Below are 26,004 nucleotides of genomic sequence, written 5' to 3'. Positions count from 1 at the left end.
AATGAATCTGTGCAGGCATCTCTGAATAAGATTTTCTGTTTGATAACAGGATAGAATAAGTCACTACAGAAATACAAATTAACAGAAATTGCTAATAATGATTACATTACAAAGTCAATTAAATTGTATGTCCTTTAAAATTTATGTAAGATGTGGGTGGGAGTAAACTTTAATTAACACTGATCTCCAATTTCATGTCAAAGAATATATCAATGTGGTATTGAAGTAGAAATACTACGAGTTTGCTGGAAAGACCACCCTGAAAGTGTGATGACACCAACAGCACAATGAAAGCCACTTGGCTCTATTACAAAGTTATACCCTTACTACTCATTCTTAACCCTTTTTTCTTCAATGAAACACTCAATCTATGTCTCGCCTTAACAAAACCTGGTGCTGCCTTAAACACACTGCTTCCCCTGAAGTCCTCTCCAGTCACATGTACTTATCCTTCTTCACAGGCTGTGTATTTCTGACTACTGGTTACTTTTCCTTGAATATTTCTCTTCTACTTTTCTTTAAAAGTTTAAATTTCTTTACAGCTTATGATTTTTGGCTATGCCAACATAAACTTCTCCTTTTTTCCTCCTTTCTTCCTATCATCTGATGACCTCATGGTCCCTGACTTATTCACTGAGCTGGCTTAGTCTTCTTTTCAATTCTCAATCTATCATAATCCTATGAGACTTAAGTATTCATTAAGAAGACTAACCAACTGCTCCATAATGCCAAAACCTACATATCTCCAGTTAGTTTCATATTTATTCTTTTCATTCACTCTACTCTAATCGTTCCAATACCCACTCATGTCTTAGAATTTGTCAACTAATGGAACAGCTCCACAAGAAAATCTTAAATTTCAATGCCATACTCTAAGTAAAATCTCTTACCCTCCACACCCTCTCCCTTGTTCACTGCTGGTGGCAGTGCAAACTGGTGCAGCCACTATGGAAAGCAGTTTGGAGTATCCTCAGAAAATTAAGGATAGATCTACCATATGATCCAGCTATTCCACTGCTGGGTATTTATCCAAAGAACTTGAAAACACAAAGGCATAAAGATACTTGCACCCCTATGTACATTGCGGCATTATACACAATAGCCAAGACTTGGAAGCAACCTAGGTGCCCATCAAGGGACAAATGGATAAAGAAGATGTGGTATTTATACACGATGGACTACTACTCAGCCATAAGAAATGATGAAATCCGGCCATTTGTGACAACATGGATGGACCTTGAGGGTATTATGCTGAGTGAAATAAGTCAGACGGCGAAAGTCAAATACCATATGATCTCACTCATAAGTAGAAGATAAAAACGACAAAAAAAAAAAAAACATAGCATTGGAGATTGGACTGGTGGTTACCATTGGGGAAGGGGGGAGGGGGGAGGGCAAAAGGGGTGATTAGGGTCACATGTGAGGGGATGCACTATAATTAGTGTTCGGGTGGTGAACATGATGTAATGTATACAGAATTTGAAATATGATGTACATCCGAAAAAAATAAAAATTAAAAAAAAATACAATCCAAAAAAAAAAAAAATTCTCTTACCCTTCCAGCACCCTAACCTTGCCTTTTCACTTTATCATACAGTTTTACAATTCTTGGATTTTTTTCTATATTCTCCTACTCTATCAGTTCCTCTGTGAACTTTTCTTCCTTCTTATCTAGCATTGACATTTACACAAGCATCCTCAATTTCTTTCCAGTGGTATTTTTCCAACAACCCTATCCAACAAAACTCCCACTCACAACAAATGTTACTATCTGACTTCTCTGTTTTGACACTTGGATTGGCTAAGTGCCACTAGAAAAGATCACTCTGCTCTTCCACGTTGGTGTGTCTCAAAGTCGTTCATCTCCAACCCTCACATGGATTTATGAAAGTATTCATTAGCCCTTTAATTTATCCTTGGTCAGCTACTTTTCCTATTTTCTTCAGTGGTTATTCCAAATCTTCAGATCAAACATCTAATTCAAATTCCAAACTCTTCTATTATTGCCTCTTATGTGTTTGAGAAAATTAAGGCCATCAGGCAGTGACAACAAACTCCCCAATTCCCTGTCTAACAAATAACTATCTTCATATCCATCTTTCCTCTGGTTTGAGTCAATCCATCTACCTATGCTTCCGATGCCAATCCTTCCTCTATCTTCAGGTTCTCATGCTAGTAGCTATGCCTTCACAGTACTCTATCTTCAAATGTTCCTTCTCTTCAAACCACATACACGATTAAATCTCAAATCTCCCACTTTCAGCGGCCCCATATAGAGACTGTGAAGTCACAAGCACACTCTACCACACATGGAAAATAATATGATGGAGAATCAATATTTAATCAAGTAATTTTCCTAAATTTTTATGAGAATAGCCCATCTAGTTATTAACTGAGAACCTTCAATATATAAGGAAAGTTCACAGTTTTAGGCAACAATTATATTTATGTGCAAAGGATAAATGTCAGACTGTAAAAAAAGGAAAGAAAATCATCACTTTTTCTTGAGAAAAAGTGTGTTTTATTCATCATTAGTACCCTGGTGATGTTAAAAAATGTATGCAAGAATTAAAAAAAGAGAGAGAGATGAGTGAACATTTTAGGGAAAGGTGGCTCTTAAAGAGTACTGGAATAGAAGAAAAGATGTTTGACAAACTAAACTCTAAACAAAACATCTTTTGCATTTTATCACCACTATTCTCACAATATTTACTGAAGAAGCACCAGAGATTATAAAGTTCTTTTTTTGCTTTTTACAGAGACTTTATTTTGAGGATTTTAAAAAATATGTAATTCACACAGCATAAAATTCATCCTTTTAAAGAATACAATTCACAAATAAACTACTTCAGAGAAATTGACTACTCATTTTTTATGCTATTATCATATTGAACTCAGATTTATGGGGTATTATTTTTAAAAATAAGAATTGCTACTAAACTAATCTTCATAAGAGATAGCTTAAATTATGGAAGTAGAAAGAGGGTTATGGAGACACAGACATATTTCAGTGATAAGCGTTAGAAGCAATAAGACTTGGTGATTAGAGGGAGGGAATTGTACTCAGTGGAGAAGGACTAGTAAAAAGTGATGCCCACGTTTCTGGTTTGGGCAAGTGTGAGGATACGGTTGCCATGCGCTGAAGAAGAGAGCACCGAAGGAGGAGCAGGCTATTAATTTTAGTTGTTTGTTCGGTGAGAGGTATGATGAATTACTTTTACATGCTGAGTTTGCTATGTCCCTGGGACAGACAAGAATACATATGATGTATGCATCAAGCTATATTGCATAGTCATGAAAATGTGTTTTCACATTTTAACTCTGATCTAAAACTAATTTGTTAGCAGCAATAAATATTTCATTAACAATTACTCAGCTTGCCTTTCTAAAGATTATAGAAACATTTTTGCTAGATAATTCAGCTGGCCTACGCCTCTTAAAAACAGCTATTCTTGAAAATTTGAACTGATGTCATCGTTTTCCTTTAAAAATTTTCCTTACTCAAGGACATTCTCTTTAAAAAGAGAAGTTCTAATTTCATAGCATTTATAGAAATTCATGAGAACTAAAAATTTATAGAGAATAAGTTTCTTATATATTTTCTTTCGTCTTATGTGTCCAGAACAGAAGCTGGAAGAAGGAATGAGTCTAGTTTGATCTCAAAGCTACCAACATTATTGGTTTCAACAAAACTGTACTTTTCAGTATTCGTTTTTTCTATTTTCCATTGTGGATTTGCTTAAGCTCTCCCCTTTCTGCGCCAAATTCTTCTGTCAAATATCCTTGTAAATTTGTTCAGGTATCTTGATAACAGTTTTTGGAAGTGGAGCTCTCCTTAAACATCCATCCACACAAAGCTAAGAAACTGCTTCACTCTCAGGCTTAGAGTTTGGAAACGTTAATTTCGTTTCTATCCCCAGTTCTTAGTACAGTGCCTGAGAAACCTTCTAAGTAAATATTGGTTGAATGAACGACTTCTCCTTTCTGGGCCAGCTTACCATATAATTTGGTATATAATCAGGAAATGTAAATAGATATAAAATTTAAAATATACACATATAGAGAGTGAGAAAAAATATTTTAAAGGGCAAATGTAATTTTGCATTTTCTAGAGTTTACCATATCATCATTAATGATATAGGAGCATTTTACCAGACCTACATATGTGCGTAAATATAAATAGTTAAATATGAATATATTATTTATTAATCAACATAGAAAAAATATTATATTCAAATACTTAATGAACTTTTTTGAATTTACTTTTTGCTAGTCATTTTCTACTTGTGCATTTAGAAGACATACTTTGATGTAACTTACTGTAACTCAAACAGCATAATTCTGTATCACACAAATGAGATCCAATTACTGTAATGAAAAGAGCAACTATAATGGATTTTGTTCATTATAGTCACTGTGTTAATTTTAGGTACTAGCATTGCTACAAATGCTTAAAATCTGAAGTCAGAAATTTTTTTTCATTTATAAAACTTGGATTACAAGTGAAAAGCATAAAATGTCTATGGTATCTCATGGAATAAAATTATTTCCAGTAATTCTGTTATAAGCATATAAGTTGTTTTTAGTGTTTAATCTATGATTGTGTTAATCAACTATCAAGAAAAGGTTACTGGTAGTAATCAGACATATTTTCTCTCAGAATAAAGATTGTTAGTTTTACTCTAAGAAATGAAAGCAAATTCAAGATCCTATGTTGCAATAATTAGTTAATGATACCAACATTTTCTTCAACAAATAATTGCAGTTGACACTTCTTGCCATGTTATGAAATATATATTTCCTGGAGAGATCAGCCTGGGCTTCTTTAGTTTACAGTTCCAGAAGTATTCTTATTGCTACTTAAGCTAAGCAGAGTGCCTTGATGACTCAAATTGCTAGGAATATACCATCTTTCCCTCTCCCTGTAAAATAATGTGTTCTTTTCCTGAAGAACATAATGAAGAAAGTAATATTAAAAACTGGGAACTTAAGGTTATAATCTGCTCTAAACCTCTGTCCACCAAGTCGGGGATGTTAGCGTAGGCTTTGGGCTCCAGGCAAACACCAATGGACTCATGTGCTCTCATTTATATACAGTAGATACAAAAGAAAACACATTAGGGACACATTTTGTTCTGCTTTTGGAAGAAAGGAAACTCTATGTCTCTTTCCAAGGAAAGCTGGGAAACCTTTTCTTTGTGAATTAATGATGAAATGATCCTGTGCCCAACAAGCAAAAAAAAACTTGTCTTTATTAATAAACTAATATAATTATCGACAGTTAGATAAAAAATGAAAATAGACTTGAACTTACTAGTTTAAATTAAAATCACAAAATATGCCTAACTTAAGGTTCATCTTTAGGTTTAAAGTCTGTTACACAGGAACTTTCATAGAGCACAGATACATTAAACACACCAACCTGAGACAAAAAGTGAGGTATCAGAGACTAAACCACTGAATTGTATATCCAAGGGATAAACATCTGTCCCAATTATCTTTCTCATTAATTATGAGTAAACCACAAACTGAGATTGGGTTTAGATATAATAATGCAAAATTTGGCTTATAATAGGGTGTGCCTATCAAGCAGACTTTGTACTGACACAAAATCAAATTCTGGACTAACTATTAGAAAACACAATTCCTACAAAATGTACAGGATTTGCAATTCTCCATCTCAGATAAATGTAATTAGAGAAATTTCATCTCCTCAGGCAGAAGGATGAAGTCCTTCTGCACACTTGTGCTGATTCGACTTTCATACAGATTTACTTAGAGTCTTACGTTATGAAAATGGAAACATACTTGTTTTTATGCCTTGCTGCTTGTGTTTTTCCCTGTCTTTCTCTGTTCAAATTTCCTTCTCTGGCAGTTTCTCTAGCTAAGTGGATTTCAAGAGGTGCCTAACCCAATACGTTTACCCATATGTAAGCCCTGGGGCATCTACCCTTTGCTTTCAGAGTATCAAAGAGCACTGTTGCTGCTTCCCGATCTTCCTCAGCACTCAAAAGTGCACTAGAACCCACCAGAAAACTAAGAGGCAAGGGAGCCAGAGACTGAATAAAGCTGACTTTTTGCTAGCTATTTCGCTATTTATTTTTAAAATTCATTTCCAGTATGTAATATTTCTTATAAAGTAGGCTAAATTTTTTCAGCCCCTTCAGAACCTCATTTTAAAGGTTTTGACTCTACAAATGGGGAAGATATACAGTAATTCATGCTAAAGGAACTAAAGAGAAATTTAAGCTGGATTCAGCTGATCATAAAGAACTTGAAAACCATATCAGACTCTCAGAGGTACTGGATAAAATTAAGGATAATATTTTAGATAAATAAATCAATCTATTTGATAATTTGCCAACACATTAATTAGTTGCATTAGAAGCTAAATAGATAAAACACAAGAAAACAAACCAAATGTAAATGGCAAAATAGTTTTTAGGAGTAGGGAAAAAAGACTACATTACTAATGGGAAATGTCTACAAAAATAAGCATATTTTACCTGTCATCATCTTGTGAGAATCGTCTTTGCAAATCCTTTTTATCCCACTGTTCCTTTTCTTTCCCTTGCTCAGGTACGTCTTGTGTTTTTCCCTCGTCTCCTGACTCTCTGGATCTCTCTTTATTACACGTTTTTGTAATCTCTTTCTCTTCCCCATTCTCATTAGTTCTCTCTTCCTTTACCTCTTCCTCCTCATGAACTATCTCTTCATGCTGATCCCCTTCTTTCCCTCCCTCTGCTATTCCCTTTGGCCTTTGAAAGCAACACAAATTGAAGGCATGCAAATAAACACAAAAGAGAAAGAAAAAGTCAAGAAAAAATGCATAAGAAATTAAACAGAAAGGTAATGAGAACTACTAAAACATAAATAAAATTTACATCTTTTAAACATTGAAAACTTTTTTCCAGTTATACCAGAGAAGCAGTGGATAAGCAACACTTAACCATAATTGTTTTTAAGTTGTATTTTCCTGTTACAAAACTTGCATGGAAAATAGTTGTGGTCTTTCCATTATAGACTTTTTGATCCAATAGGAGTGAAAAAATAATCTATCTCAAGTGCCCATAAAATCTATAGGTCATGTGATAAATGTAAATTATACTGACATATATTAGATTTAGAAATTTTCTTGAGAAGCTGAGGACTTTTTCCACACACTTATAAAAGTTCCAGGAGGATGGAAGAACATCCTACTAAAAAAGTAATATTCTTATGTTTTCTGAATCACTGAAATGTATTCAGCTAGCAAAAAAAAAACCCTCCAAAATATTATTTTTCACATTGCTTGGAACATTAAGTAATTCAAATCTTCACTAAACTACTACTTTAATTTCAGTAAATATATAATAACAGAATTACGTTTTAAATAGCAAACATGAAAAAATAACTAACGACTATTTCAAGTAATCTAGTAAGAAAATCGTTATTTCTATAAAACTTTTCTGTGTAAGAAGTTTGAAATGCAGATCAAAATAAAATAAAAAGTAATATATACCAAAGTTCTTATTGACATATATTAACTTTTTAGAAATAAAGGCTTTCATGTTTATCTATGAAAAATAAAGACCTCCTAAAACATATTTAGAAGAACTTCCTACTCAAGTCCCCTCACTCACCTGATTTTCTTGTTTCCTCTTGGCCGTTCTGATTGGACAGACATGTAGCTTGTGCTGCTGAAACGAGAAGCACTACTAGTCCTTGAAACCGCAGATATATCACTTACATCACTGTCCGAAGATTTAGTGGAAATATTATCTGCCCCTCTATGAGGATCCCATCCTGAACGATACTGTTAACACAGATTGACAAATACGCAGAAGTTGTCAGTATTACCACACAAAGCAATTATGAACTTCTCCTATTTCAGCACTTTAATTGTCCACAGAGGATACTGCAAAACCCCACTCAGTTGCATATAAAACAAAAGTGAATGGCAATTATCCTAAAAGAAAAATTCAACTTATATGAGACCTTTGTTTTTAGCAGAGGCAATTAGAGCATTTTAACCACACCCCAATGAAGGCCATTAAAATAGTTTCACAACAGCAATGGCCTCAGGGAAGAACATTTAGGTAAAATCTGGGAAATAAATGTTTATTTGGCTTGATATTAGGAAGTAAAATATTTTATTCCTTAGCAAAATTTGGAAAAAAATATGATAAAGTTGCAGTTGTAACTTATAAAAACCAATTTTAGCAGCCATCAATTTTCTCTTTAATCCATTATGCTTCACTGAAAACCTAGAGATAATACAAAATCTAATTATTAAAACACTAACTTTTTTTAGAAAAGCCAAGAGAAAAGAGAAAGTTTAATTTCTGAATGGTTGCTGGAATTTTGATGAATCCTAGAAATACTAGAAAAAGTCATTGTTATTTACAATAGTTTCAACTTCCTGGAATTGAAATAATCAGATAGTTATCTGGCACAGCCAGGGTGCAGGGTGTTCCAGGTGTTCAAATATTATGGTAAATTGAAAACCATCATAAATGCTGTATGTTAATGACATTTGAGATGTAAAAAAGAATAGACTTTGGAGTTTGGAACATCTAGAGTAAGGAAAACTTACTAGCTGGGTAAACTTGAGCAAATTATTTAATCTTTAAAAGACTGTTTATAAAATAATAAGGATAATAATATCTTCCTTGCATGGTTGTTTTGATAATTGGAAATAACACATGTCTAGTATGTGGCATAATATAAATAAATGCAGCCAGTATTACTACCTGTTTCATTACTACCTGATGGTTATTACTGGACAATATCTGCTAATAGATTTTTCTTTGTTTGGCCGTACTTCAAACATAATGCTGAAACATCCTTACCTAATCAATTTTGTAATGGAGATTTTTCTAATCACAGATACTGGCAAATTTCATAAAGCCTTAGAAAGATGATTGTCTTATATAAAACATTTACTGTGACTTGAAGAATCATTACCTAATAAGCAGTCCTGTATGAATAACAATTCACTGCAAATATTAGACAGATATAAACATTTTGGCTAAGATAAAATGAATGGTAACAGGGTGTAGTATAAACATTTGATCAGCTTCAAATGATCTGTTTTTTTTTCCCCAGGATCTCCCAGTATCTTGCTATATATTTTTGAGTTAATAATTAATCCTTTTCTTCAAATGTAAAATAAAAGAATTATTTCTGTCTCGCTAAAATTTTAATAATCAATCTTTAATCTAGAAATATATATTCAAATTAGGTGAGATATTGACCTTTCTTAGCCCATGTTAACTTTTTACTTTAATGGATAAATTAAATTCTCAATTATCAAAAAGAATACAAATAAATTCTTCGAAAAATCACTGCCTTTTTTTCAAGAAATATCTTTGTAAATAGAATCCTCATGTTGATTTTAAAAGGAAGGTTGTTTATTTACAGTGGATTTATTTGGAGAACGGTTAGCCCATGATATCTTTTTTAAACAAAAGTCACTTAAAAATATTGGAAACAACTTACTTTAAATGACAATGTCTTCAGCCATTGCCTCGAATAGCATTTCAATGGGTGGATCCAATATTATCTATGTTAGCCAGTAAGGGTTAAGAGAATATCTGCACACGTACATATATAATATATTGTATATTTATATATGTTTTGTCAAATTTATTAAAAGTAAATTTGATTTCAAGCCATGGCATAAATGGAAGTCTTTTATTTTATTTATTTTTTTTGGACATTTCCTTTATGTGAAAAATGGATGTTTCAAGAAAATTTTCAGGACTATTAAACCCTTCAATAGATACTATACTGTATTTGGGGGACTTTATCTTTCTCATTCTTATAATTTATAATCCAAAAAGAAGCCGTCTGATATTATACCTTTTAAAATAACTCATTGTTGAATAGAAAAGCAGTTTTGACATTATATTTTTTCTTTGCTTTTGTTCACATGATTATCATATCATCTAGATTCAAATGAAAAACTATAATTTTTAACTCTAGGAGGTAGTGGGGTAATAATGTAATCATTAAGAGAGCACGTTCTGAAGTGAGACTGAATCGTTGGTCTGAGTCCTGGCTACATAAATTTTTAGGTTTGCGATCATGGGCCAACTGCTTCTATGAGTTCTAGCTTCTTATCTGTTAAAATGTGGATAACAAGGGTGCCCATCTCGCAGGTTTGCTGCAAGGACAAAATAAGATAATATATGTAAAGCACTTAGCACAATATCTGACACATAAACAGCGTTTGATAAATGACAATGACGACAATGATGATGGTGATGATTAGATTAGACAGTAGCTGAATACTGGCTTATTATGCAATAAATATTAGGTAGAAATACCCAACATTAAACATATTATTTTAGGACTGCTCTAAGATATAATAAAAACAATTATGTCTACGTATATCCAATACATTTGTTTCAGAAAATATGTTTATAAAACAAAATTTAAATATTAAACCAAAGTTTTCCACTGATTCCTAGTATGTCCTCAGGCCTCACCTTCCTCACTGGGTCAGCTTCATCCATATCTCCACCTTATAGGGAATTCCTGATTCCCAACTGCAGGATGAGGAATAGCTTCATCTCAGCAGGAAAGACTTCTTGGCTGACATAGAAGATGCCTCATTTAAAGTTTTTGTCTCTGGTACTTTATCCCAATATCCAAAGCTGCCTGGCACCTGTGTATCCCATGTCTCCTTGCCTGGTTCTTGTCTGATTTGCTTCACCTTCATTTCTGAATCCTAACTGCTTACTTGACTTGTGAATTTGAGTACTTACGATTATGACTTCGCATACTCTAGCCTTGTCTCTTAAGGTCATCGTGACTTTTGAGCTTGTTGCAATGATTCATAGGTGCACACAGGCTAGCCTAAGGCTTAAGAATTGTTTTTTTTTAAACACATATGGTATACATGGCACATACCTTTGGCTAACACCTTTCGGATAATCTAGTTTGCCGAGGTAAGATTTTGGATATGCAAAATTCAAGAAAGATAAGATTCCACATAGTATTGTTTCATGCCTTTTATATAATTCATCACATGCTACCTCTTGTTATAGGGGGGGGTGTGTGTGTGTGTTCAGGTTTAATTTTCAAACCCTGTCCTAAAGGTCAGGACAGTATCTCCCCTATCTTTTAACTCTCTTAGCACCTAAGAGTCAAAGATTCACTTTACTTTAATAATTTAAACTCTGAGGTTTAGTTTTCAGACCAGTAAAATAAGGATAAATCTCATTTTAAGGATTCGTATGAAGAGTAAGAGAACTAATATATTTACAATACACAATAGTGTGCTTAACACATCGCAGTTGCTCATTTCCAGAGCCAAAGGCAGGTGATTAAATAAAAAGACACTGAGTGGGGTAGTTTATATAAAGAAAAAATAAAATTAGCAAAAAGCTCTAGTTTGATGATGATTCTGCTATCTACTCAAAACTTGTACCAAGAGCATTTCTCTGTCTACTTCTGAGCAACTGAGCATGTTTACCTTTGGGATATAGACCAGGTTTCCATTACAAATAGACACAGGATAAACAGAATGAGAAATTTGGAAAGTAAGAAATAATAGAAAAATATTTTTATAAATAAAAGTTCAGAAGAACATATTTTGAACATATGTAGAATATAACATCTTCATATATACAACTCAGGAAAAAACCGAGAAATCAAACTAATAAATGACCCAATACTGGAATTTACCTTTTAAAGGGTTTATTTTTTTTTTGCTTTTCATAAGCATATTTTTGCTTTTCCTAAAGTACAGTAAACAAAAGTTATATAAACAGTGAGGTAGAAGGAGCTAAATTATTATACCAAGGAAATGAGTTATGAATGTGAATAAATGAGCTCACTTATTTAGGAAATGATTTAGGGGTTGTCTTGGGATTATACAATAAACAATGTTTTAAACAATTAGCACATATTAGTCTACAGCTGACAGAGGAACAATGAGTATGTTCATCATTCTTTTCAATGGAACAAAAACACAGAGGACTTATTGCATAGGACTAGGCCATCTCGGCTGAAAACTGTGCTCTGATTGGAGATCATTAAAATCTTGGAAGAGAGTAAGGAAGCTTTTCCCGACAACATTCTGATGTTTTGTACATTACTATTAATTAGATCATGAACTAGAAAAATTTACAGGAAATTATTATTCTTCAGGATGTTCCACACTCTAAAGAGTTCCTAAGTGGTCTGGAAAAGTTAATGCTCTCCTTATCTAACATTAGTGGAACGTAACAGCATATCTGCAAGGCCCTGTTGAAAAAAGAGTTATTATTAAAATTTTAAAATAATATTCCTGAGAGAAAAGTGAATTCAAATTTGTAAAATATAATTTTCATTTTCTCCAGTATACTCACTTGATATTAGGTAATTTCCTAGTTTGATTTCTCTATAGCACCTCAGCACCTCAGGTTGTTTGAGTTTTGTACATGAACTTCCCAGACAAAAAAATGGGGGTGAGATTATGACAGTTCCCTTAAGCTTTTTGTGTCTTCAACTTAATAAATCTTACCAGAAAACTGCAATTTGTCTAAAACTCTAGTCCAAGAATTGATTATTGCAAAATACTGGGCAGTATGAAAGCCCAAGTCTGAAGGAAAATAAGTTTCATGCCATTAAGAAGTACTTGGAGAAATATCCATCATATTCAGAGAGAAAGCACAATGAATAGATCAAAAGATGGGAAAAAAATTAGGGTAAACACTCTGTGGAAGAGAGAGGAGAGGCTGAAGTTCTGGGCTGGGTTCTTGGTATCAGCCTGGGGGTGGAGAGGAGACAAGAACAGAGCAGAGGGAGTCTTAGCACTGGAGTCAATTAAATAATCAAGTGAGCAAGAAGAAGCTCTCATTTTCACCATTGTTTTTTTATTTCCTAGCATAATTCAAAGAGAGTAGCTGTTGTCTTCTGGTAGAAGCACAATTGCAGGTGCTCTCTCTCTGAGGAGACACTTCCAGATAATTTTTTCTCAAATCAGTACCTGATTCGAATATTGCACCGTGCAAAAATCTGTTTGTCAGAGATAATTTTGTTTAGATAGAATTCCTAAAGAGGGTTTTGTACGATAAGTTCTCTCCTTGGGAGGGAGAAGACGAGGAAAGGCCACGAAAATTGAGGGTTAATTTAAGATTCAGCCTTGTTAACAATATTCTGCAAATGAAATCCCACCTAGAAAAGTCTATCTTAATTCCTCAAGAAAAATCAATCACTGTCTTGAGTATTGCTAAACTACTTTATTCGCGCCTTTCTTATAGTTTTATCATGTGTATCTCTCTCTCTTTCTCTGTCTTATCTATCTATCTATCCTGCTAGATTATAAGCTCCCTGAGGATAATGACTGTCTTATTTATTTTAGCATACCCATTATCTAGATCAGTGCCTGGTAGGTAGTAGGAACTCAATGAATGTTTAATAAGTCAAAATGAATGCAATTGTTGTTTTATCTGGGCTATATATTGGAGTATTATCTCCAGTATGAAGTATCAAATCAGAGTAGAAAATACTGTGATGATAGTTGAATAGAGTTTAGTCACCTAATCCTTTCATTCTCTGTGGTGGCTATAAGCAGTAGTGTGCTGGTATATGTTTAACAACTAGCTATCCAAGGGGAAAAAGTTCTGATTTAGAGTTTGCTGATTTCTGAAGGATAAATACTCCCATCACAGCTGGTTTCAAGTTACCAAGTAATCAGTGAACACAGAGTCGGTGCATACCTCTGGGTGTGGGGTTTAGGAATATATGCACTGTTTGTAGGATTCACTAAGACTTGTTAGGAGACAATGAGTAAGGGACAATAAGATATATCTGTAAATTACTCATCCAGAAATGTATGAAAGATGGAATAGCAAGAAGAGCTTAAGGTGAAAAACCATAATCGTAGAAAGGGTAGCAATTAGCCTATACGCCAAGACTTACTAAAGAGCCAACTGTCTTTTGGTCTGAAGGAAATTTATAAGGTTAATCATTTTTCCTGGAGTTGGTAAAGAAGAAATTATTGCTAGTAGTCAATTACAACTTTCCCAAAGGCTTGGCTCTATGGGAACTCTATGTCTGTTAGTTATCAGCTGCTCCTTGAGAAACATCATCCTTTATCTACTTCCATCGATTCCTCACAATTTTCAGAGATGGAAATGCCACTTCTGCAGTTAAAATCCCAGGTTTAGAGAGCTCAAGTAGCAGCACAGCTCATACTTTTGCCCTTAACAAATCTATTTACCACTTTCCGCCTCAGAATCCATAACTCTTCACCCATTCTCGTCTACCATTTACTGAAACTGCTCTAAAAAACAAACAAACAAACAAACAAAATCCACCAATAACATTCTATTTACCAAGCAGTAGTGTCTTTTCAGTTTTCTTCTTTCTTGGTTTTGCTATTACATCTAGTATTGCTGAAATCCTCTCTCTTCCTGAAACTTTTCCATAATGGCTTCCCAGATAATGTCACTCATGGTTTCTCCTCCATCTCCCTGACTATCTTTCTTAATCTCCTTCACTGGCTTTGCTTTCCCTAATCTGATTTTAAATTATATTTTCTCCAAATTTCAATCTAGCCCTCTTTACTTTTCACTCTACATATTCCTCCAGGATGATCTAATCCATTATCTATTCATTTTAACCACCATTTAATGACTAACAAATCCTCATCTTTTGCCTTCACCTGTCTCCCAAGCTTCAGACCTGTATCTCCAGATGCTAACAGAACATCTCCCATATGCTGTTTTGCAGGTACATCAAATTCAATGTACGAATTCACTGACAATGGGGATGAACTCTAAGATAATTTTGTTTAGATAGAATTCCTTACTCTAAGAACAGGGAGCAGGAAAGCAAGGTCTAAAAACAGGGAACTTGGCTGCTTAAACAGTAGGACCAGCCCTGAGCTGCTGTTCGAATCCCTTATTTGTGAAAAAAAAGTTCCCTTATTTATTCAGACAATTTTTTCAGGTGTTTTGCTATGAACATCTGAATGCAAAACCGACTGATATACCACACATCCTATTCTGTGACAGAAAAATATTTTCTGACTTCATGGTATAAGGGCACATTCTTTAACCAACAATATCAATGAAAACCATAATGTAGTCATCTAATTTTGATGATTAGAGGCAGTATATCATAATAACCATAGGATATTGAGTTGAAAGATATGGATGTGTAACTGCCCTCCCACTTGTGGTACCTATGTAATCTTGGGCAAGTCTTTTAACTTCTCTGAGCCTGATGTGAACTTTAAATGAGATCACAGATCTTAATACATAGTCAATATTTGTCATGACAATAATTAGGTGTAGTCTATGATGAAACTAAGGAAGCTGTAGATTGTGATACTCAATTTTCATCATTTGGCTATCTCAAACACTTTATCTTGACTTGAAAATAGCTATGAAAACTATACATAAGTTCCCAATTCCCCATCTCATTAAAAAAATAAGGCATTGTCCTTTGACATCAGATTACCTAATTTACTTAGGGTAGGATAAGAGCAAACTTGATTTTGAAATTCATGTTTTTTCATTCTTAAAACTGTTAACCTGGTTTAGTTTTAATAATTGGCATCAAAAAAAGTTAAACCAAGGAATGTAACAATCCATCACTGTAACACTAATAATTACTAAAATTGGAATAATTTTTATGGTTTAGAAACAATTTTTTTTTTTTTTTTTTTTTTTTTTTTTGCTGAGGAAGATTAGCCCTGAGCTAATATCTGTTGCCAATATTCCTCTTTTATTTTTATTTTTTTGCTTGAGGAAGATTAGCCTTGAGTTATCATCTGTGCCAATCTTCCTCCACTTTATACGTGGGTCACCACCACAGCATGGTTTACAGGTGGTGTAGGTCCACACCTAGAATTCAAACCTGAGAACCTGGGGCTGCCAAGGCAGAGCACACTGAATTTAACCACTACGCCATGGGGCCAACCCCCAAATATTTTATATATCATTTTCTTTTCCCCAACATCTAAGACACCTATTATTTTTAAAATTTACAGATAATATGTATTAAAACTTATTTATTGATTTTTATATATCCATGTAAGTTAAAAGATTTTTTCTTTTTCAATAGTTTTAGTGAGTCTTAGATTTATTTTTATGTCCTTTGTTATTTCAAACAAATGTCATCTAAAATTTCTGCCTCAATCACGAAGTGTTTCCAAAGTCTGTTCTTCCCAGACCCTTAAATGTATTAATAACAATCTGTTATCCTGATATACATAACATTTCATTTATATCCACGTCCAGAGACAGTAGAACAGAATGCCTGCTGCTGGTCTAAACCAATGAGCCCATTATTTTTCCAGAAGACAGAAGAGTCACTGTTAAGTCACTTATGCCATTATTATGACTTAATGCTCCTCCAAGCCCTCAGATTAGAAACCTGTAAGATATAGCTAGAACTATCATAAAGAAACTCTCCTTAGGTATAAGAATTCCTGGTACTTGGTCCTTTGTAAATATCTTTAAATAGGATATAGGGAGTAGATATTACAGATACTGAGTGACAAGCTGGCAGCCCAAAAGTTGCAACAGAAATAAGACTTGAGACCATAGCAGTATGATCAAGGTCCTGGGAATCTGAAGCAGGCAGAAACACAACAAAAATTAATGGATTAGAGATATGAAATGGGGCTCTCTTTCAAATATTAGTACCTTAGAAAGTAATAGAGTAACTCAAGGTACCTGTAGCTAAGAGAATCAGGGCTAAATAACAGCCTGAATAATCACAAAGTGTTAAAATACCTGAAAGGACCTGAGAATTGCTCTGACCCATCAAATTCAGCCATGGGGGGATACAATTACACTATATTGACAATCCGGAAGAGAGCCACTATGCTTATTCCTTGTGTGAGAAGACAGAGCAGCACCAGCTGGGTTTGCATTAAGACCACTCGGGATGGAGGCAATGCTCAAAACTTTGGAATAACAATTACGTCTCAGTTGGACTACAGCAATAGCCTCTGACTGGAACTCCTTGTCTTTAATCTCCTCTTCAATGTGTCTTAAGTACACCATTAGAGTTATCTTTCAAAAGTACAAATTTGTTCATATTGGTGACCTCTTCAAAAATCTTCAAAGCCCATGATTGTAAAGAACATTTTAGATTTTTATTTTGAGGACGATTAGCCCTGAGCTAACTACTGCCAATCCTCCTCTTTTTGCTGAGGAAGACTGGCCCTGAGCTAACTTCCATGCCCATCTTTCTCTACTTTATACATGGGATATCTACCACAGCATGGCTTTTGCCAAGTGGTGCCATGTCCGCAACCGGCAAACCCCGGGCCACCAAGAAGCGGAATGTGCGAACTTAACCGCTGTGCCACCAGGCCAGCCCCTACATTCTAGATTTTTAACTGAGTAATTCAAAGCCCTCCACAATCTGGTCCCAGCCAACTTTTCCATTCTTAGCTCCTAATATATATCCCAATTTCTTGTATATTTCCATTCTAAAGAACTACTACTCGTTCCTTGAACATGGCATGTGCTCATCTGCTTCTATAAATTTGTTTACGCTCTCCCCTCTGCCTGACATGTCCTCTGTCTCATGTATTATTCTACAGTGTATGCCCAGATTTCTCCAAGCCGAATGCATATTCCTCTTCTTAGGCTCCCTTTGCACAGTTTACTTTTATTGTATTACTTAACACAGCCTATTTTGTGTGAGCGTTACTTATGTACATGTGTTTCACTAATTCCGATTATGAGCTTCCGGTCTGGAAGGATTATGCTTGGCTGCCTCTATCCTTTCCTCCCTCCCTCCTTCTTTCCTTTCCTTTAATCTTTCTCTCTTCTTTTTTTCATTTCTCTCTCCCTTCATCCCTTCCTTCCTTCATTCCTTTCTCATTCACTCAGTCCTTTGTTCTATTATTTGTTTGACTGTTTCTCTGGCAATTTCTTTTCTTCTTATGTTGCAGAACCAGAATCCAGAATTACAGTTGATCAGCTTGACACAACACAGGTGTGCAGGAAAGAGAAAGTTACTAAATGTCCCCTGGGTTTACAAAATATGTTCAGATATACAAAAGAGGACCCCTATAATCAGCCTCTGTTTAAGAAAAAAAGCCCAGGAAAGTTATTTGGTGTTGAAACATACTTTTAGTTATTTGCTCATCACTGAGTCGTTCAAAAAATCACAATATTTTAAAGCTGAAAGTGACCTCAGTCAGAGAAAATGTCATCCAGCTTCCTCATTTTATAGATGAGAAAATTGAGAGACAGAGAAGTTAAGTAAATTGACTAAGGTTATTCAACTTGTTACTATTAGTCTTTCTATTTCTTTTCATTTAAAAAAATTTTATGAACTATAATTTCACTTTTAATGGGATACTAGGCAAGCATATTTGGAACCTAAGTCATTTCTTTTCAAAATGTTTATATTGTTTTCTTCTTTAAGTATATATTATAAAATAAAGATTATTTTACTTTTCTGAAATTTTGAAAATTCTAACTAAAATAACATGTATAATCAGAATACAAAAATAGCATGAAAATAACACTACAATACTATTTATAACTATAATTGGATGGATTTCAAACAAATAAAACTTTAAAATAATAAAATCACTATCATAAAAACTAACTTGAATAAGAAGATGTCTTAAGACCTACTAAAATAATTCCTTTACTTTTCATTTAAAAATCAAGTAATTTTTTTTTTTTTTGGCAGAAAATGGAAAGGAGCTTAAGAAGCAACATGTTCTTATATGACGGGACCCTGAAGACTGTTAGCCTTGCTGTGAGTATTCCTAGTCACGAAAATGACCTGAAAAGGGCCCATCAGAAAATCATAGCCATTTTCTTTGTTAGTCAAGAAGCTGTATTGAGCTGGTGGGTGTTGGTTCATTCATCAGAATGAGTTCAACTGTAAGGATTTTTTATTATCCCTACTTCACATGTTATAATAAATAATAAAAATAACTACCATTATGAGGACTCCCACAAGCCAGGCTGAATTCTATATCTTTTTACATACAATATTTCTACCTCCTGAAGTTACCACCCAGCCAAAAGATCCTAATCTCATATGAGATATATTTTATGGTTAGTTATATTATTTCCAGACTGGAGTATTATTCTACAATCTTCAAAATTAATAAAATAGAAATAACTAAAATTACACATTTAAGAAAACATTAGTAAATTTACTTTGCTAATAAATAATATCTGTAATCCTTCCATTTGAAGAAAAATTACAACTAATTTTTGTGCTCATGAACAAAGCTATTACATAACAAAACTGTAGAAATCTTCAAATTATGTCACCCGAATTAAATTGAAATTATAGGTGTGGATGGTTCCATGCTGCCCTAGTTGACTGCCCTAATTGCAATCAGATCTGACTTAAGTGTCAGTTCAAATTTAGCTATTAATTATTTCATGTGAAGTAATAAGCAAAACATTGTACATATAAATTTACTCTCTAAAGCATAATTACTATGTCATAAGATAATTAAAAAGTGTATAGATTTAATCATTTGTGAGAATATATCTAGTAAAGAGCCTGACAATGATCAGAGATTACAGAATCAATGAATGAAACAATAACGTTCGATGAAGGAAATGAAACATAGAAAATCTAGTTCAAACCTAATTTTAAAGATTAGGCTATGGGATTAAATGATTTGCTTAATCAATGATGAAGTTGTCTAAAACCCAAGCATTAATACATAGTGATTTTTTTTTTTGAGGAAGATTTTTTTGCTGAGGAAGACTGGCCCTGAGCTAACATCCATGCCCATCTTCCTCTACTTTATATGTGGGACGCCTACCACAGCATGGCCTTTGCCAAGCGCTGCCATGTCCGCACCCGGGATCTGAACCAGCGAACCCCGGGCCACTGAGAAGCGGAACATGTGAACTTAAGCGCTGTGCCACTGGGCCGGCCCCAGTGATTTTTTTTTTCAATGCAGCCTCCAAAGTACCATATATTTGCGTAGCAAGTTTCCTCAATTGGTACACTGAAGAAAAATTGGATTATAGAGACTATTGGGCAATTTATCCTAAGTCTTGTCAATATGTAATAGAATCAAAATTAGAACTCAAATCTTCTAATTCTTTCTCAGTATCATTTCCAATATGATTAACTCTAGACAGCAACCTATAGTCATATGCCCATTAGAAAATTTGCTTCTGATTCTTATGCAATAATGTACCCATACCATCTCCTGAAGTTCTTATCTTGGTACAAAATGCTTAACATTCACCTCCTCTAAAATCTTTTCCTCTCAGCATCCATGTCCATATTCATTCACACACAAAAAATCCCATTGAGTTCTTATTATAGCCAAAGCAAAGTGCTTGCCATTGGAGAGACTACAAAGATGAATAAAATGTAGTCCCTATTCTCAAGAAGTGTACGGTTTAACATAAAAGATAAGCAAATAATCACCATATAAGACAAAATATATGTATTTTAGGAGGTGATAAATGCCGTGGTTGGTTCAGAAGATGTATAGGTTTTCACATCTCTGTTGTCTTGAATATTCCTATATTTGCAATTTTTATATGTCCATACTTAATCCTTTTAGATTATATGAAATTTGAGTTGGAAAGAATGTTTCTGCCCTATTTATCACATTTTCTTTCTCCCTTATTTCCCATATTCTCCTTGATTCTATAAAGCAAGATCTCTCTCCCACTGGTGACCCATATCATTCATCCCTTGTATCCCCTGTAGTTGTTAGCAAGCCAGTAACTCTGGAGGCTTGATGAAGGAAAGACAAATGCATATTTTTTTTTCCTTAAGGTAAAAGAAAAATGTTGCCCCTGTGTGTTCTTAGGCAATATACAGGAAGAAATTGTGCTCTTGGTGATAGCAGCTATTGCCCATAGTCGACCCTTTTAGCAGCAGTTAGCTGGATGCAATTCATTTAAAATTCTTTCTTTTGTCAGTTTTTAACATTATCTTTACTCAAAAGGGAGAAATTACAAATCTTCTGTAATTTTATAGTGTTCTATAATATGTAAGTTGCTATCTTAATTATCTCAAATGACTTCTTCATAATTAAAAAATATCCTTTTTACATTTCCTGGCCTGACATGTGGTTTTATAGTATGAGGTCACAATTCACGTAAAGAAAAAGGACCTACGCTTGAATGTCAGCATGAAATTATGGCTAAGAAAACCATATTTAAATTTAAATGTGGTTTCATGACTAAGAAAAATAATTTTTAAAATGAACTTGCAAACACAAAAACAAGATATTTTATCTCCTAGGACATGGGAAAGTAGTTGCCAAAATAGAGAAAAGTAACAAAATTTTAAGAAATCAAAAAGTTCGAAACAAAATAGCGATGGTTAGTTGCCTTAAAATCTGTATTCACATTATAATCAAATATGCTTTCATAATGCATTAAAGTGATAATTTTAAAAATTAATTACTTTGTAGAGATGTTATGGCTAAACTGCGTATCCCCAAATTCGTATGTTGCAATCTTAATTCCTAGTACTGCAGAATGTGACTATATTTGGAGATTTGGACATAGACACATACAGAGGAATGACCATGTGAAGACACAGCAAGAAGATGGCCATCTGCAAGCTAAGGAGGTCTCACAAGAGATCAAACCTGCCAACACTTTGATCTTGGACTTCTAGCCTCCAGAACTATGAGAAAACTAATTTCCATTGTTTAAACTACCTAGTCCGTGGCATTTTGTTATGGCAGCCCTAGCAAACTATGATGTTAAGAAATAAGGAACCTAAAGTTGGAAACTTTTAAATTCAAAAATTAATCACAGATAAAAATTCAAAATTTCTAAAATTATTTACCATTACCATTAAGTTTTTAATTATAGATCTCTTACGTAAAATGAGGTGTACCTATGAGACAAGGAAGAAATGAAGAGTTGTTGCTTCCATCAGCTGAGAGCTTTAGGGTATGTATGTAAGTGTGTCTGTGTGTGTAGATATAGATAAATTATGTGCAAATATAATTTTATCTCTCTCTCTCTATCTTTAAATTAAAATTGAAGTACATCCAGCTTGCTAGGGAGTAGAAATGGTAAGAATAATAATTTTGGGTAGATAAAAATTTGACTAAACTGGTAAAAATAAGACAATTCACATCATTTTTTAGACTTTAACTTATCATTAATTTTTATACTTTTCCTCCCTTCCCATCCACGTACTTTTAGGATTACCTTAAAGACATACTTATCTATATCTAGTAGATTGTCGATGGCAACAAATATAGACTGAACCCCCAAGGGCTTTAGTAAGAGCAAGTTATCCGTTGTCAACAACTCTTTTTCTCCTTCTTCTCCACAATATCAGCATCAGCAACAGCATCAGCATCATCACCATCATCACATTACAGCTGACATTTACTTATTCCTTATTATATTTCAAACTCTGCTTAAGAATTATACATATATAAACAGATTTAATCTTGAAAACACTCCTATGAGGTAGCTACTATTATTAGAATACCTTACAGAATAAGAAACCCTTTAAGAATGTTAAGGATGTCCTTGGGCAAAGTCATAGGAATGGTGACAGAGGCAGGATTTGAACCCAGGCAGTCTGATTCTGGAGTCCACACTTTTAATTCTACTCTGTAGTCTATAGTTAATCATAATCACTGAAAATAAATTGAAGAGTGATTAATAAAACCTCCTACATATCTCTATTATGATAATCAAGACTTCAGAAGTTGTGCTGTGAATGTGGCTGCTACTGTGGTTATTGGTAACATACGCCAATAGCAAGAAGCTATACTTCCAACGGCTCATTCTCCCTTGATGATATATTGATTATCCCTTCATTTATTTATCTCAAAGATAAAGGCAGAAATTAAATAAATACATATAGAAAGTTTTTAGTTACTTTTAAATTCAAGTTTGGTAGATGTTTAACATAACATAGTGAAAAATCTACTTTGACAAACACGAATGAGAAGAAACTAGAGAAGAGAGAAAATAGGATATAAAGGCTTTTAAAATATAAGTTTAACTAGTTCTTTTTTCATTTCAATCTACAACTGTCTTTTAATTAAGCTATGCAGATATTTGTCGATTTTCGTAGGTGAGACTGAAGTTTATTTTTAAACAGGCCTTAATAAGATTATCACTAATAGCTCTTGCACTTTTAGGGCTATATTGTATATTTCTGCTCTTACTTGTAGTTTAATAATCTAGATTTTAAACTCTAGTTTTATTTCTTTTCATAAATACACTTGATAAAGGAAAAACCATGGAGTGATGTAAAAAAAGTACACAGCAGGTGACTAATGAAAGGCTTGGAGGCTGGCTGGCTTGGATAAGCAGCCAGACAGAACAGAGGGGTGTGGCCTGGTTTGGGGCCAGGAAATAATCCAAAGTCTGCAGTACTTGGTCAAAATGTATCCTCAGCTCATGGAGGAGAGGCAGGAATGTAAGAGGTGGCAGCAGCACCCAGGACTCAGCACACTTCCTCAGAGCCTTGTAGGCTAAGTTTGGCAGTAAGAACGCTTCCAGGTAATATAAAGTCTTTTTTTCTCCTTATGTTCCCATATCAGCAATTTCACTGATTTCCAGAAGTTTCTCTTGAGATTTTGCTACAGAACATGAAACTATCTGATTGCAGGGTTATGTAGAAATGAACACAACAATAAAAAAATTTGACAAAGTAGAAGTTCAGAGAAATGGTGTGTTTTGTTGAAGAAATCCAGGGGCAGCCACTGGCATTCTCTCTGGCATCTTCATCAGTAAGTGGTAAGATTTCTTGACCTGGGTTGGGATGGAAACTGAGTACGTGATCTTAATTCTAATTTTAAAAACAGAATCCATTCTGCTGGATATCTGGCTAGACGAAGCCTAGCCGGAATTTTTTGAAAATTGGAATCCTACCTCATAAAACAGTTGACTGCTTACTCCAAGACATCTCATTATTTCCTATGGGAGACCTTAACCTGCTCCTTGAAGACCTTGCAGGGTAGACATTGGGTTACTGAGATCACTCCCATTAGATTTCTCGTGTTCTATTCACCAGATGATCCCATCTACCCCGGGCACAATGGTGTCTGTTTCATGGGAATTCTCGGTTCTCTGGGTAGCTTGCGAACTGATGCTGCAGCACTCTTCCTCCAGCGGGCAGGAGGCCTGGGTCAACTGTGCTGTTACCGGGCTGTGGTACATGCTACCAGCAGCTCAACTTTTCTGCTCAGGCAAAAAACATTTTTCCCTAGCATTTTATTTCAATCACTGCTTTAAAATTAAAACATGTGTTTCATTTCTTCACTTCTAATAAATACAAGTGTTTTCCTGTATATCCTTAGTTTATACAAGGCCATCTTCTTCTAACTCATACAAGGCCACCTAATCTACATTTTAAAATTTGCTTTTTATAAATTTAGTTTTTCAGTTTTCAGGTCCGTTTACATCACCGCTATTAAGGAATATTTCTGTTTAAACACCCATACCCATATGTGTACATGTTAATCACTTCTCAAGAGCCAGGCTCATTTAAGATCAATCTTGATAATATAATTTCTTAATTTCAGTAATTTGGTTTGTAATTTCTCATCACACTTTATGTTCCAGTCTCTTTGTATTTTTTTATCTCCATATCCCTTGAAAATTCATAAATTCATTTCTCCTAAATTTGATTTCTCCTTTTAGATCTCTGCTGCTTGATTTTCTTTATTTGAGAATAAAGGGAACATTCAACGATATTTGAGTTACACTAAAATCCTTTTCATTCAATTATTTCTTTACCATTCTTTTTGATCTCATCATATTTATTTTTGGCTAGGATTACATTTACTGCTATTATAAAAACAATAATTATAAAGAATATTCTCTGCACTACTTACTGCACATTTTCCTAAATTTATGTACATCATCTCATTTCTTCCTAATCATCGCCCTATCAAGCAGATCTCAAAGCCCTGTTTAACAAGTAAAGAAACTGAGAATAAGACGTTCACCTACCCGAAGTCACCCAGGTAGAGCTTGCTCGACTCCAGGCTGTGTTCTCATCTACTACACTATATTCATGTAGTGCTGCTACATTTTGATGATACTGGAGTCTTAAAGTACTCCTGACTTACAAACATCAAATAAAAACAGTCCATATATGGCCACTCCTAACCAGTCCCAATCTGTCTTCCCTCTTCTGTTGTCCCTATTGCCTGAGTCTTAAAAGTCCATTTAAAACACTTATGGCTGGCACTGAATGTGTATACTCAGTGTCGAGAAGGGGCTAAGCTCTAATTAAGGAAACAGCTTAGTTAACAGTGGCAACCTACTTACCAGAAGTACTTTGTCTTTAACTGTCTGATTTTGTAAATATTGATATTGCTTACAACTCCATCATATGAATTGTATTTGTATTTATAGGGCTTTCTTTAAAAAATGAAAGTATTTCTGTGTTGTGTTACTCATATTATAATGTAAATTGCTTTGGTTGGATTGCTTTCATCCCAATATGTCTCTTTGTTATCAGTGAATGGGTCCTTAAAAGACAAGAAGCCTGGGAGAAACAGTGACAAGTACCTAGGATCAGGCATGCACAATGAATGAAGAAAAACTCTTTCTTTTCCTACATTGTCCTCTGCTCCCAGAACATTGACTCAATCTATTGGATTATGGGTTAAATGGATTAGTATGGACTTCTGGTCCACATTTGAAAATTTCTGGGCAATTTATGAGCTATATTACTTAATTCTTGAGAGAGAAATAAGAAAACAGAAAATTGTAATATAAATATGTGCTATAACAGGGGTAAGATATTTTTGTGATGATTTTGTGGGAACACTATCACCATTTAAAATAGAGCATTGTTTCTACAGAGAAATAAGCTTTGCGTTCCAAATAAATACTGTACAATGAACTGTATAGCATTCTCTGTAGAAATGTTACGGACTACCCTCTTAAAAAATATCTTCTGGGATGATTTTAAAATATAAAATATATCGAATGTAAAAAATAAACATCATATATTTAAATAAACACTATCAAATTCTCCATACTAATTTTCAAATATACATATGCACATTGTTCGATTTTTAATTCTTGCTAATTTTGTTAATTAATCATTATGTAACTC

General features: G+C 34.0%; 1 protein-coding gene across 49 annotated transcripts in view; it reads right to left on the bottom strand.

The window, feature by feature from the left end:
- Positions 1-26,004, bottom strand: part of RIMS2 (regulating synaptic membrane exocytosis 2) — a 572,519-nt gene that overhangs the window by 126,559 nt on the left and 419,956 nt on the right. For 15 of the 49 annotated variants that reach the window (XM_070221631.1, XM_070221633.1, XM_070221628.1 and 12 more), the window contains one exon: positions 7,623-7,795. The exons of the other annotated variants lie outside the window; for them this stretch is intronic. In XM_070221631.1, coding sequence (XP_070077732.1) covers positions 7,623-7,795 — 173 coding nt within the window. The remainder of the gene's footprint in view (positions 1-7,622; positions 7,796-26,004) is intronic. 49 annotated transcript variants of the gene reach the window in all.

This window comes from Equus caballus, chromosome 9, assembly GCF_041296265.1.
Source record: "Equus caballus isolate H_3958 breed thoroughbred chromosome 9, TB-T2T, whole genome shotgun sequence".
NCBI lineage: Eukaryota > Metazoa > Chordata > Mammalia > Perissodactyla > Equidae > Equus > Equus caballus.
Note: the sequence above shows the minus strand (reverse complement) of the source record. Positions and strands in the feature narration are given on the sequence as shown.